The 15443-nt window shown below is 38.5% G+C and overlaps 1 protein-coding gene across 1 annotated transcript in view; it reads right to left on the bottom strand.

Annotated features, from left to right (window-relative positions):
* Nucleotides 1–929: 929 nt before the first annotated feature.
* Nucleotides 930–15443, bottom strand: part of LOC129250204 (calcium-dependent secretion activator-like) — a 136508-nt gene continuing 121994 nt past the window's right edge. The window contains exon 6 of the mRNA XM_054889840.1: nt 930–1173. Coding sequence (XP_054745815.1) covers nt 995–1173 — 179 coding nt within the window. The 3' untranslated portion in view covers nt 930–994. The remainder of the gene's footprint in view (nt 1174–15443) is intronic.

Here is a 15443-nt window from a genome sequence, read left to right as displayed (position 1 = left end):
AAGAGGAATTAGGGGAAATAACCGGTCGACCATGGCAGCGCCCCATACCATGGCAAGGCCACCGTTACAACCTGAGGCGGCCTGATATCAGGAGGGCTCCGTTCGAAGACAGCCTTGTTTAGTCCCTCGGCTGCCAAACTCACCCAATTGGCACGGGTCGCATCACACCTTGGGTTGAGGGAGTTTTTTTTAACGAAGCTTACGTCTTGATGTTGTTCCACAAATGGAGGGACCTACAGTTTTAAGCCGATTCCGAACGGCAGATATTTTTATGAGCAGCTTTTTCATGGCAGAAATACACTCGGAGGTTTGTCATTGCCTGCCGAGGGGAGACCGCTATTAGAAAAAACTTTTCCTGCATTTTGGTCTTTCACCGAGATTCGAACCAACGTTCTCTCTCTGCAATCCGAATAGTAGTCACGCACCAACCCATTCGGCTACGGCGGCCGCCATAATACCATCAATAAATACAAGATTACTCACGCCTGCCGTTGACATGCATCCCTACACTATTACAGCACCCCGAGGTCGGCTCTTAAGATTTGTTTCTCCCTTAAAACGTTTTACTATGCCATAAATATGATAGTAAAACGACTTTGATTCGCCGTTTGTCGGATTTCTGCACATGGTTTGCCCTCATAATGCATATGCAAAATTATTTTTGTTTCAGCTTCAGTTGTGTCTACTTTTTTCCGGCAAATGACGTATTGAAAACGCGAAAGCAAGACTTGAAATTACCAAATAAGTTGAGTTTCGAATGATCATATTCATAAAGGGACTTATTCGAAAGCACAGGTTACTTTGATAGAAGAATGAAATCAGTTAAAGTTTAAAATTCATTCTTTGTGTGAATAATTTTGTCCCTTAAAAATATGAGGAACCGTATGATTTTCGTTAATACTTTATTTATGGAGTAAAGTTTTGTTAAGTTTATGTTAGTTTTAAATAAACAATATATTTGTGTATTTTTCTTAGAATAACATTTTTAATTACATTAATTTTTTCTCAAGACACAGCTTCTTGAACCCAAAATTAGTTGTTGTGTGAATAATTTTGTACGTGCGTGTACATTCGTTCGATAGTGGGTGAACGCGCGAGTTACGTACCACTCTCCTATTTCTCTCCTTGCGATAATCTTACATAAAGGTGCTATGTAACAGGTGCTATCTATAGCTATCGAGAGATCATTTGAGAAAAGAAATATATTTAACAAATATGAATCATTGTTCGTTTTAAGAAATAGAGATAAGAATATATTCAATATAGTCATGTCTTAACAATTACATATATTAGTATAAGATAATCAATAAATGGAACGAAGAAGTTTTCTGTAAAATCAAATATTGAAAAAAAAAAAAATGCATGTAACAAAGAAATTTAAATCTAACATACAATTAAATAACTTTTGTATGCAAGGAAGCTTTAAGATTAGCATCAATCAAAACGGTTGATTTCGTTTACTTAAGTATTTAAATAAATAATATCTTGTCTTTCAATTTAAAATATGAAACCTTAGAAGTATAATTTGCGCAAGTGCATATACTGTGTTCCAAGGCTCGCATCTCGTGCTTACGGTACCCAAACTGGCGTTGATGCCCTGTTGCGGAATTAGTAAAAGGGATATTCAGAATGGAACATTTCAAAGGCCGCTTTCACTGTTGGTCGGATTCGTCGATTGTGTTATCATGGCTCTTAATTTGATGTGTTTGTTGTTAACCGGGTAAACGCGATACAACAACTTACAGAGGGTATGGAATGGCTTTACCATACATTCCAACAGAACTAAACCCTGCCGACATATGTATGTGGGAATAATTTTGTCCCTTAAAAATATGAGGAACCGTATGATTTTCGTTAATATTTTATTTATGGAGTAAAGTTTTGTTAAGTTTATGTTAGTTTTAAATGAACCATATATTTGTGTATTTTTCTTAGAATAACATTTTAATTACATAATTTTTTTCTCAAGACACAGCTTTTTGAACCCAAAATTAGTTGTTGGGTGAATAATTTTGTACGTGTGCGTACATTCGTTCGATAGTGGATGAACGCGCGAGATACGTACCACTCCCCTATGTCTCTGCTTGCGATAATCTTATGTAAAGGGTTTTCCAATAACAGGTACTATCTATAGCTATCGAGAGATGATTAACGATTTTTTATGGCAAGAATTGGATGGTATTGATCTGGACAACGTTTGTTTTCAACAAGACGGCGCTACGTGCCACACAAACAACGAAACCATTGATCCTTTACGGGAAAAGTTTCCGGAACGTGTTATCTCTCGAAGAGGTGATCACAATTGGCCACCGAGATCTTGTGATTTATCACCTTGTGACTTTTTTCTTTGGGGCCACTGGAAAAAGAAAGACTGCACCAACAGCCCAGAGTCTAATGAAGACGTCAAAGATGGAATTCCTGACGATATCGAGGACATAGGGCAACCAATTTGCAGTTCGGTTATGGAAATTTTCATGAAAGGGATATTATCCTGTAAGCATGGTCGTGGTGGTCATTTGCCTGATGTCATTTTCCACTATTAACGGTATACCTTCCTCTTTATAATGAAATAAACATCCGATTATTTATATTAAAAAATAGTATTTTTCTTTGAATATCAAATTAACACCTCTTATTAGATAATTATATAAAAAATACAACTTTTTAGGAAATTATTGTCAATTCTCTTTATTATGATAATATTGGTATGGCTCAATTACGTATGGAATAAAATATCGGCCAAATGGTCGCTGCGGCCTGGGCGGCACACCTCCATCCGATGGTCCCAATTTTCGATGACGCTGAAGCATAATTAAGGTTCTATGCCGTTAATGTGCCGAATTATCTCATCCTTTAGCTCTTGAATTGTTGCTGGCTTATCGACGTACATCTCTTCTTTCAAACAACTTCAAAGAAAGAAGTGCAACGGTGTCAAATCACATGATCTTGGGGGCCAATTGACATCGCCCAGACGTGAGATTATTCGGCCATCAAATTTTTCGCGCAAAAGAGCCATTGTCTCGTTAGCTGTGTGACAAGTGGCACCGTCCTGCTGAAACTACATATTATCCACATCCATATCTTCCAATTCGGGGCATAAAAAGTTCGTTATCATCTCACGATAGCGAACACTATTCACAGTAACTGCCTGACCCGCCTCATTTTGGAAAAAATACGGCCCAATGATGCCGCCGGCCAATAAACCGCACCAAACAGTCACTCTTTGTGGGTGTATTGGTTTTTCGCCAATCACTCTGGGATTATCATTCGCCCAAATGCGGCAATTCTGCTTACTGTCGAATCCACTGAGGTGAAAATGTGCCTCATCACTGAAGATGATTTTCTTCACGAAGTGCGCGATATGCATTTTGATTTGAACGCCCGTTTTCATAACAAGCATGAATAACTTTAACGCATTGCTCGATTGTGTATCTTTCTATGGTTCAAAATGAATTAGTCTGACATTGAAAAATGTCGAATGAAATGCAGAAAACAACTTGACGTTTAGGTATGGTTTACATTCAACATCGGCTCTTGAAGTTTAACCACCCGTTATGTTACGTTTAAAAGCAAGTATCATTCGAGAAAAGAAATATATTTAACAAATATGAATCATTGTTCGTTTTAAGAAATAGAGATAAGAATATATTCAATGTAGTCATGTTTTAACATTAATCACACTTTCACAATCACCTCTTTCGATGCACGGACCGTAGTTTTGCAAGTGTCTGACAACAATTGGACCAAATTTTGCGCACCTAAAACTAAAATTATAGAACTTTGACCAAAGGTCCTGCTCTTGTCAAATGATCGAGTAGATTCAAAGCTATGTATCTTTTAAGTACATAAATTCGTTTGGCAAGACGCAAGGTATTGGTTTGGTGGGGAGTGTCTTGTAAAGGCATTACACCTCTTTATATCTGCGAAAAAGGGGTTAAGACCGGGCAAAAGTGTACGAAGAGGATGTCTTAGAAGGCGTGGTGAAGCAGTTGAGCAGTACTCTCTTTAATGGAAGAGACCCATTAGGCCCATAAGGCAAAAATCTCCCAGCAGTGGCAATATTGCTGGGTTCGTAGCCACAGAAGATTAGCCGTCTGAAAGTCCAGATCTGAATACATTGGACTACATTTTGTGATCAGAATTGGAGAACATGGCCTGTCGAAAACCTCACAGAAATTTGGAGGGTCTCAAAAAATATTTGGTTCGAGCAGCGACGTCAATATCCATGGAAACCGTGCGTGCTGTGAAAATTTATAATACAGTGAAGTACCTAAAATTGATTGTCATATTATATCATCAACTTAATAAGAAAACGTATCCGGCGGTTCCTATAAAATACCAATAACGTAGCGATAAAGCTTTTTACTATAAAAGTGACGATTATGTCTCACTAGCTACTTCTAATGGATTTGTACCTGAAGAATTCCTCCTATACCTCGACAAAAAAGGTGTTATACTAAACGAAAACCAAACACAGATAATATATCACATATTCAGAAGAGCGAACAATAAAATAGTCACATCAAAAACATTTAACTTACATAATCAACGTTTTGATACATATTTCAAGTTGCGACAAAACCGAATCCACCCTTACCATTAAAAACAGCTGGTGGTTAACAAAAGACATGTGTTACCAACTCATACCATCTTTGTAGTCTGACTCAAAGATATAAAAGTAAAATAATTTAAAAACTTCTAAGTCAAAAAAAGAATAATTTAATTATTTAAGGAAAAGTTACTCGCCAGCAGATACTTGATACTTGAGAGCTCGTCTAGAGACATTGTACGACACATCATTGTTTATTGGAGTAGATAATATTATTAACTGTAAATAAATAAACTATAAAAACACAAAAAAAAAGGTGCAGTTGTGGTCCGAGTATGTGGCTTTGAAAAACTATACGTTTTTTCACCCCTCGAGCCCCTTAACTTCGCTATCGCCATTTCTGGATGATTTTGGCCTTATTCGAGTAGGCCACAGACTAAGACATTCAACGCTCAGCTAGAAACACGTCATCCGTGCATTCTTCCAAAATATCACCTACTGACCTTCGCCATAATAACATATTATCACCATAAGTAGCACCATGCAGGTCCACAGTCTTTGCTTGCTTCTATTCGAATGCAGATTTGGTCTATAGGAGGAAGGAAAACTACTGCGCGAGCTATACGAAGGTGTATTATATATTGTAGATTAAGACCGCGACTTCATCATACCATGGCTACTTACCTAAAGAGCGAATTCAGACTACACGTGCTTTAATGATAACTGGGGTAGACTATTATGATCCGTTCTATTGTAAGTATGAAATACGCTACAAGTCTCCCCAAAAGTTTTACTTCAGTGTCTTCATCTGCTTTTCAACAAAAGCCATTTGGATAGAACTAGTAAAAGATCTTTCTACTGCCGCCTTTCTAGGCGCTCTCAAACGATTCAGCGCTACATGTGGCATACCCAGCAGCATCTGGTCAGTCAACGCCACAAACTTTTTGGCCATCAATGCCGAACTGAAAGATTTACGAAAATAAAAATCATCGAAGCGCAGTTAATAACTACTGCTTTAGCCATGGATTTGATTGGTGTTTCATACCGGCTCGTTCGCCGCATTTTGGTGGCCTATGGGAGGCAGCGAAAAAACGGCTAAGCAGCATCTACATATATTGTTCAGTTGGGTCCTCGATTCTTGGATTTGACGAATTATGAACTTTGGTATGTCAAATAACAACTATAATAAATTTGCGACCTTTTGTTTCTCTTGCAGAGAATCCCGAGGATCTTGATGTGCTTAAGCCAGGTCAATTTTTGATTGGTGCCCCACCAACCGCTTTCCCTGAACCTAACTCTACGCCACTAAACTATAACCGGCTCAATCAATGGCAGCGCGTCTCCTACATTCAACAAATTTTCTGGAAGCGTTGGAGTCAAGATTACCTGACTATTCTACAGCAGCGAGCAAAATGGCGGTACATCAAAGAAGAAAACACGACTCCACCAAAGTGGCTTTTGGCATGCGCAGTCGAACTCATCACTGGAACTGACGATGTTGTTGCATATAGCTACCAAAAAATATTTGAAGCTCAACAGGTTGTTCAACTACCATTTGTGTAACGTAAAAAAATAATAGATAAGACCAAGGAATGGATTAAGTTTCCTCCTTAAACGGAAGAAATGGAAACTGTACCAAAAGCACTTTACATTCCTGTGAGCATTTGATGCGATTGATTGCACTCATATTTTAATTAAAGAACCCAACGTACATGGCACTGAAAACGTTAGTCGCAACATGAAATGTCCAAGCGATGGATACAATACGTTGACAAGTGCTCACTGCAAATTCTGTACATATTGCGAATGCTAATTATTCGCCGATGGAAATAAAATACAATTTGATGACACGAAAGAGCCTCTGAACCTTTCCAAAAGAACTCACCGATAACTTCAGCCATTGTCATCCTCTTTTTCATCTGGTTTTTCTGTTTTTTTTACATCTTTTGATATGACGCAAACAATATCAAAATTAGAAAAAAAATTGTTTACTTGCCAAATTATACAAATATATATATCACATCGAATTATTAAACTTACTGAACTAATTCTTATTCACACGAATTAATACCAAATACTTAATGCTTTTACTTTAATTAATAGCTGCCTGAATTGAAATGCTCGGAGCATGTAATTGATTGAAATAAAAATCATTGAAACAAACTAACAAGTTTTATTGATCCATTCGATATAAAGCTATATTGTAAAGATATTTTAATTTATGTTAAAGGTGCAAATACTTTAAGTGCATGCATATTTTCACAACTGCCCTTATTTAGGTTTCAACCGGGAAAGGTTTTACATTATTTAAATAACTTACAGAACTCTAAATTACATATACTGAACATATCTTATTATTTGAAAGTTTTAAGGGGGTTCTAATTCCAAAAAAGATGAATTTCAAAGTTTCCAAAAGAATCTCTGGTTTTATTTAGGGGAATATTTTGAAGTGAGTACAAAAATGAAAAACCTTAAAGTTAAAAGAAAATAGCGTGAGCATGAAATTGAAAAGAAGTATTTGCGAACAGCGAAATCTGTACTGCTAATATGTAATATTATATGTTATAGCTACCAGCGAAAACTGTTCTACTATACTGTCGTCAGTTCAGTTGACTTACCTCTCGAGTGGACGTATCTCGCAAAGTGAACGACGGTCATACGAGAGCGCTGTTTTATCAGAGAATGTTTATGCAATGAGAAGGAGCAAATGTTAAATGAGCTTTTTTCGAGTACTAATTTGTAGATTCATTCTAAGGAATTTTCAAATTCAACTTTTCTCACTAGTGGGGATTGCAGATATTTACCACGCAAGTGGAGGGTTTCTATATTTACTTACCACACTAGGACAGGAATTCAGATTTTTTCTGCGTTTACCAAACTACTGAGGAATTTCATAAGATTTTTCGGCACACTACTAAGGAAATCGACTTATTTCATGCCCACAGCGAAGCGAATAAATTTGCGATTAAGAAGGCCGCGCGGCAGTTAATTTGTGGAGCAGAAGCTGAAGTCGGCGGAATTATTCGTTTTGTTTTTTGGACGTATTTAATTCAGGTTCAAGTCCTGAAGTCATATTTTTTTCTTGCACATTTTTTTTTTTACAATTCAAACCAGGAAAGTTTGGTAAAATTTTTGAGTTTATTTTAATTAAAATTTCTTTAAAATATTGTTTTTTTTGTATTTCATAAATGGAAATTTCTTTTCGGTATAAAATAGTTCATACTGGATATGACCTGATTTTTATATAAATCAATTAAAACAGAAAATATGTACATATGTCTTTAATCTCTTTCATCAAATCCAAATTATATTGATGAGAAAATATCATTCTAATATCCGTCCAGAAAGCCAAACGCGCTTACACACATACATATGCATAGACGTGTCGTATATGCAGTACATCGTCCCATATTTGACTCAGGTTCAAGTCCCATAGGTATTTTTCTTTGTTCGATATTTTTATTTCATTTTTTATATTTGGTTTAATTAGAATTGATTTGAAATAGTGTATTCAGCTTTTCTAATACCTGTTATTTATAAATTTATTTTCTATGTAAAATTATTCTTACTTCTTTTGAATTGATTTATATGTAAAACAGCCATAAAGGCAATGCATATGAATGCGCATTCATATATGTATGTATGTATTTTATCTCTTCAGTCAAATCTGAACTACTTACATACACATATTGATGAGAAAATGTTCTAATATCCATGGATGCATCCAGAAAGCCAAGCGCGCATACACGCATATGTATATAAATATATATAAATACATATATACAAGCCTTTAACGAACGCAAAATGTATGCATATAAAAAACAATAACTGCGACCGCCTTCTTGTCCGTCAGTGCAAAGATGGGATATGTATACCCTATGAGCAAAAGAACCGGGAAAGTGATGTTGACTGTTTTCTTCGATTGCCAAGGCATAGTCCACCATGAGCACCTTCCATCGGGCTAGACAGTCAATAAAGAATATTATTTATACGTTTTGAAGCCTCTGAGAGATGCTTTATGTTACAAACGGCCGGAAATGTGAGCAAACAATTCTTGGATTTTGCGAGATGATAACGTGCCATCGCACCGATCAAAAAGATCAAAGAGAATACGACGAAGGAGCTGAAGGCAATGTCGACCTGCCGGGGGTGTTTGAAGGACTGGGTTAAACGTTGGCACATGTGTGTTGCTTCAGACGGGTCATATTTTGAAGGAGATAATATAAATTTGCCTGAAATTTAACTCTGTTATGTTTTATTTAAACATTCCCGGTACTTTTCGATCATAGGGTACATATATGCGGCTTTGCGGACAGAAATGTGTGATTCGCTGGATTTGTTCAAGGAATCTAAGTCGCATTAACTCGCGACTGTCGAACTGTTAGAAGACATATTTACATACATATAAGGGTGCATACATACATACGGAGCCGCGGCCACTCGACATGACAAAAATTTAAGATTTATCAAATATTGGCAAATAATTCCACGCGAAATATTCCAATATTGACTATTTTCGAATAGTCGCGAAAATTGGCATATGGGCGGCTGGTTTTATGAATGAAATTGAAATATGAGCTCGAACTTATGAATGAAATTTTTGTTTTTGTTCTAAATTGGCTAGAATTAGATTTTAGCTTTGGTCGACATGCGCATGTGAGGTATGTGGTTTTGTTGTGTTCTAGCACATTTTAGAATGTGTGGTGGCAAAGCGGCCATAGCGTTGCGCTTGCTGTTGCTTTTGCGTCTATCAAAGTATTGTGTTTTTGTAAGTACAATATTAGGAATATCGACTGGTGAAAGACAAAAGTACACGGATGCAAGAAGGGAGCGCTGTGCTCGCGCATATATGCATGAATGTATGAACGTGCATGGATGTAGTAACATACTATATGAATACAATTATTTTGTAGGAAGATTAGAAGGCAAGTAGGTATATATGTATGTATGTTTATATGCTAGGACATAAAGTGGGTATATATACATACATAGAGCAGAATTGTTTTTGCACTTGTTAGGAAGAAACTCGTTCACTAGTGAGTATGTGTATTTTCTTGTAAGAATGTGATGTGCTGTGACATGTGTACATACATAAGTCGAGGTTATTGGGCATACATGCATATGTACATATGTATGCATGAAAGGAAGATGATGTTCTTGCGCTTGTGCATTATTGTGTTTCATATACAAATGTACATACATACATACATAGGTATGTATGTAAATGCTGTCGAATACATAAACTATAAATTGACATACAATATAAAATAAGTGTAAGATTTATCGTAAACCGTTCTTTTTTTCTGAATGCAAATATGTACCTCCTATTGACATGTACATACTTATTATGTATGTATATTGTCATATACCATCATTTATGTACATATAGAGTATACGTTCATTTATGAATGTATGTAATGAAAAACTTCATGAATTACTTTCAGAATTTATTAAAACTTATTCGCGTCGCGCGCATACATATGTACGTAGACATCACAAACCTTTTGTTCACAACGCAGGCGCAGAAATAAACGTTCTGCGTATTTATCCTACCCGCATGTTAGACTCGATTTCAATTCCCGGCGCAAACTTTTTTTTATTAATTTTTTTTTTTAATTCGTTTTATTTAATGTTAATGAAGAAAAAATTATGTAATAAATTTTAGGTATTCGCTTGTTATTTCAAAAATACGAAAATAGTAAAAATTTAATTGGTTTAATGTCGAGGTGAGAAATGTGTTGTGTGTTGAGGTGAAAGATGTGTGGTGTTTCTAATTTTTGTGTGGGCAAAAGTCAGTGAGGCATCTATAAACTCGGTGTGCTAAATTTCCTTACTACAAATCTTTCAAATCTCAATTGTACTAAAAAAAGCAAACAGTAACATTTGAACCTTCTCATTGCATTAACATTCTCTGGTTTTGTACCTTCAAGCATAGAGCTTTTGCTTACAGAATACAAACCTTTGTGGATGTACAGACAAACTCGTTTGTTTGTCCGGCGGCAATGCTGAGAAAAACGGTTTGAATTCAATGACCCCAAAAGTGTACTGTTTTATTTTTAATGTAGGCTTGCTAATATACATACACATATACTTAATCCTAAAGGTTCTAATTCTAATTTGGTCCCCTTTAATCACCTGATGTTCAAGGTTGGTACCCTTTAATCACCTGATGTTCAAGGTTGCGGGAATGCAATGCAGGGGCGGATCAAGTGATGCGGTCAAAAGAGCGCTCATAATATGACCAACCATGTGCAGGGGCGGATCAAAGGATGCGGTCAAAAAGGGCGCATATAATGTGACCAAACATCCCGGGCCCGTTGAAATGTATTTCAAGCAGGTAGTACAGCTATTTTATGAACTGGTCGGCGTAAGATTCCTCTTGAAGTTTTAACATCGACGACTCTAATGCGATTATCACTGCCAGCAACGCACTTAATGATACGTCCCATAGTCCATCGCTGTGGAGGTGCGTTCTCGTCTTGGATAATCACTAGCAATCCTTCGAATACATTAGGATTACCATTCGTCCATTTGGTCCGCGCTTGCAAGCTGTTTATATATTCATGTGACCATCTTCGCCAAAACGATTGTTTGATCGCAACAGTGCGAGCCCATTTGCTAATATGATCCATGTTGGTGCACATTTCCTCTCGCTCTGGGATTGCTTTAAGAGAGCTACCTATTAAAAAATGGCCTGGAGTCAGTGCTTCAAGGTCGTTCGGGTCTGATGACAAAGGTGAAATTGGCCGTGAATTTAGTATCGCTTCGATAGAAATCATAACTGTGTTCAGTTCCTCGAAGGTAAGGCGACCATTCGCCATACTGCGGCTCAAAAGACCCTTTGCTGACTTCACAGCGGCCTCCCATAGGCCTCCAAAATGCGGAGCCCTAGGGGGAATAAAGTGGAAATTTATAAACTGATTAGTACAATAATTTATAATTGACTCTTGATGTTTTTGATGAAATAAAAACTTCTTCAACTCTTGAAGTTTTCTGCTGGCACCTACAAAATTAGTCGCGTTATCGCAGTATATATCAGTTGGTAATCCTCGCCTGCCGATCATGCGCTTCAGTGCGGCCAGAAATGCATCTGTTGACAAGTCAGATACTATTTCTATGTGCACTGCCTTCGTTGAGAAGCACACAAATATGGCTATATAAATTTTGTATGGTCCTTTGCCTCGAATGCGCAGGTATGTTTCAATTGGTCCGCAAAAGTCAATACCACACCGTGCGAACGGTCTTGATGGCGTAAGACGTGATACAGGAAGATTGCCCATCGTCTATTGAAATAATTTCGGCTTATATCTTACACAATGTATGCAAGATCTCACAATGCGACGTGCCACATCTCTTGCATTTATGACCCAGAATTGAAGACGTAGTAATGCCACCAGTGCTTTAGCACCTGCATGGTAATGCGTGATGTGTAAATGTCGAATATAGAGCTCCACGAAGTGGCATTTTCCTGGCAATATGATAGGGTGTTTCTGAAACTCTGCCAAATCTGCTAGCTCAAGACGCCCACCCACTAGTAGTAGACGAAAACCACCTTGAATCTGCAGAAACGGGTTGAGAAATTTAAGTGGCCCAGATATTGTTTTGTTCTGGTTGATCAGCCGTATTTCGTCAGCGAAGTGCTGTTGTTGCACATTCCAAACAATGCACCACAGCGCTTGCTTCAAATCTTGAGGCGATAGAGTTCCTTTGTCTAGGTGAGTTTCAAGCGGCCTGCTTGTTAATTGATGAAAACGAAATAGCCAGGCTACAACTCGTAAGCAATGAATGTATGTACTGTTTCTCTCAAGCACCTTCAAAATGTAGTTTTCTTCGATGACTGCTTTAAAAGCTGACTTACGTTTTTCTCGAGAAACTTCTTCCATATCGAGTTGGCCACATTGATTGCTGGGCCAGTTTTCGGGTTCAAGTTGTAGGAATGACGGTCCTGAAAACCAAATTGAATTGTTTAGTTCAAGTGCAGTACAGCCTCGTGACACGATATCAGCCGGGTTGCACTTTGTTGGGACATGCCGCCAACTTGCATCTGCTGTGAGATCTTGAATCTCTGACACTCGATTACCGACGAATGTTGATAGGGTAGCTGAGTGCAGTTCAAGCCAATGTAGCACAATTTGTGAATCAGTCCACAGAAACACAGTGGTGTTGGCGTTGAATAGAGGTTTTATTTTTGCTAGTAGACGTGCCAACAGCAAGGCGCCACACAACTCGAGTTTAGGTAACGATTGCTTCTTAATTGGAGCTACACGCGACTTGGCAGTCAAAAGGGTGACAGTAGGTTTACCTTCTGTTGATTTCGAGCGAAAATAAATAGCACAGCCATAGGCTCGAATGGACGAGTCACAAAACCCATGAATTTGTAAAGAGTTGTGATTTGTTGATCCAGAATACCTTGGAACTGAGAGCGTACTCAGATGAGCTATGTCCTTGAGAAATCGTTCCCATGCCGTTTGTAGGTTCTGCGGCACCGACTCGTCCCAATTCAGCTTCAAAAGCCATATTTCTTGTAATATGATCTTTGCAGTAATAATAACCGGAGCGAGAAGTCCCAAAGGATCGAAAAGCGCTGATGCAACAGATAAGATTGATCTCTTAGTTCCACGTCCATTCACAGTTTGTTTCGACTGAAAAGAAAATAAGAAAATATCTCATATTTGATCCCATTTTATACCTAAAGTGCTCGTTGTAAAACTTTCGTCGATATTTAAATCTTTCATGGTGTCATCTTCTCGAAATTTGTGGTGGTTTGAATGCCACTTCGCCAAGGGGAAACAACCACGCCTCAGTATCTCCGTGACTTCGTATTTGATTCGCGATAGCTCTGCCAGGGTATCGGCACCGCATAAAAGATCATCAACGTAGAATGACGTTTTAATTGTACTGGAACCGAGCGCATACTCCGATTCGTATGCATCAGCAATGTAGTTTAGGCTCTGTACAGCGAGATAAGGAGCGGACGCCGTACCATATGTTACCGTGTTTAACTGGTAAGTGCGTATTTCATCGTGGGGTGTACTTCTCCATAAGATGTATTGGAATTTGCGATCGTTTTTATCCACCAAAATTTGTCTATACATCTTTACGAGCAGTAAGTGTGTAACGATATAATCGAAACCGTAGTAGCAAGATGTATAGATCGTTCTGCAGAGTAGGCCCCACAGCAAGAATATCGTTGAGCGATCTTTGGGTTGTACTCTTGCAGGAGGCGTCGAATACTACCCTGAGTTTAGTTGTTGTGCTAGTTGGCTTCAGGACGTAATGATGAGGCACATAGTAATGTGGATTATCGAAATCCACATTTTCAACGATGCTCATATGCCCAAGGCGGGAATACTCTTCCATAAATGCGATGTATCGTTGGTGAAGGTCAGGACAGCGCGTTATACGCCGCTCCTGAGCAATAAATCTTCTAAGTGCAGTTGCGTACGACTGGCCAAGACAATGTGGGGCCTCTTTAAACGGTAGCTTGACAACAACTCTCCCCTCGATGTTTCTCTGCACGGTTTGCATGTAACTTTGTTCACAATTCCTTTTCTCAGTGGTCCACATGTCTGCCTTTGATGGTTCATCCAGCTTCCAGAGGCGTTGCAAATTGGCATCCACTGATTCCTCAACTGACAGTAGGCAAATTGATGATGAATTCTCTATAGGTCGTTGATATCGGCCAGAGACGACCCAACCTAATAAAGTCTTCTGTAGTGACGGTAACCCAGGTGCTAACTTTATTTGCCCAATAGACAGGATGTCGAAAAAGATTTCTGTGCCGATGAGTAGGTCTATACGTGTTGGCTTGAAGAAATTTTCGTCGGCGAGTTCAATGTTAGCAGGCAAGTTCCAAGATGTGATATTAAATTCAGCCTCTGGCTGATAAGCGATCTGCGAGGTAACATGGAACGATAATGGTGTCTCATAGTCACACATTCGAGATTTGACAGTGGCTGATGTCTTGTGTTTGATGTTTGTTACCGAGTCCCCAATGCTCTGGATTTCAGCGTGGTGCCTTTCCCTTGGGAGGCGTAATTTTCGGGAAAACTCCTCGGTAATAAAATTTACTTGGGAGCAGGAGTCGAGTAGCGCTCTACCCAATTGAAAACAGCCAGACGCATCTCGGATGAGTACCACTGCAGTTGCTAGTATGACTTGGTCTTGTGGCGATTTTTCTTGATGTGTGTGCGTAGCTGCAGTACTTACAGGTTGCGTTGGTTGCTCTAGTGATGATGTAGAAAGCGATACTGACTGCATTTTGTTTGAAGTAGGAGCACGATGAAGTAGGCTGTGATGAGAACGAGCACAATGTTTACATCTGAATGCGGACGAGCAATGTGCTAGTTGGTGTTTATTAGATAAACAATTTAGGCAAAGACCTAACCTTTTAACCTCCTTGAAGCGGTCAGCAATCTCCATTTGCTTGAAGCGAGAGCAACTGCCAATCAAGTGGTCTGAATTAGAACATAATGCGCAAGAGCGATTTGTACATGAAAACGAATAGCCCTTACGTGGCGGCTTATTCCTGTTTTCCTGTTTGTAGCTGAATTTTCCAGAATCACCAAACGAGAGGGAGCCCGATGCTGACTCTAAAAACTGACAGCGTCGTTCAAGAACCTTTGCGCACTGTTCCCAAGATGGTAGCGATGTGAAGTCTAACGACTCCTTCCACTTTTTTTGCGTTTCTTCATCAACCTTGTCCATTACAAGGTGAATGAGCAGTAAATGCGAAATGTTTTTATCAGAGCCGATTGACAATAGGGAACTATAAAGTGCAGACACGTTGTCGACCAAACTTTGTAACTGAGAAGCACCACCTTTTGCAGCAGAAGGCAGCTCGAATAACGACTTGATGGTTTCCATGAAGATGAGCGTGCTATTGTCGTAACGG

This window comes from Anastrepha obliqua, chromosome 6 (genome assembly GCF_027943255.1).
Source record: "Anastrepha obliqua isolate idAnaObli1 chromosome 6, idAnaObli1_1.0, whole genome shotgun sequence".
NCBI lineage: Eukaryota > Metazoa > Arthropoda > Insecta > Diptera > Tephritidae > Anastrepha > Anastrepha obliqua.
This window is presented reverse-complemented; position numbering and strand designations above follow the sequence as displayed.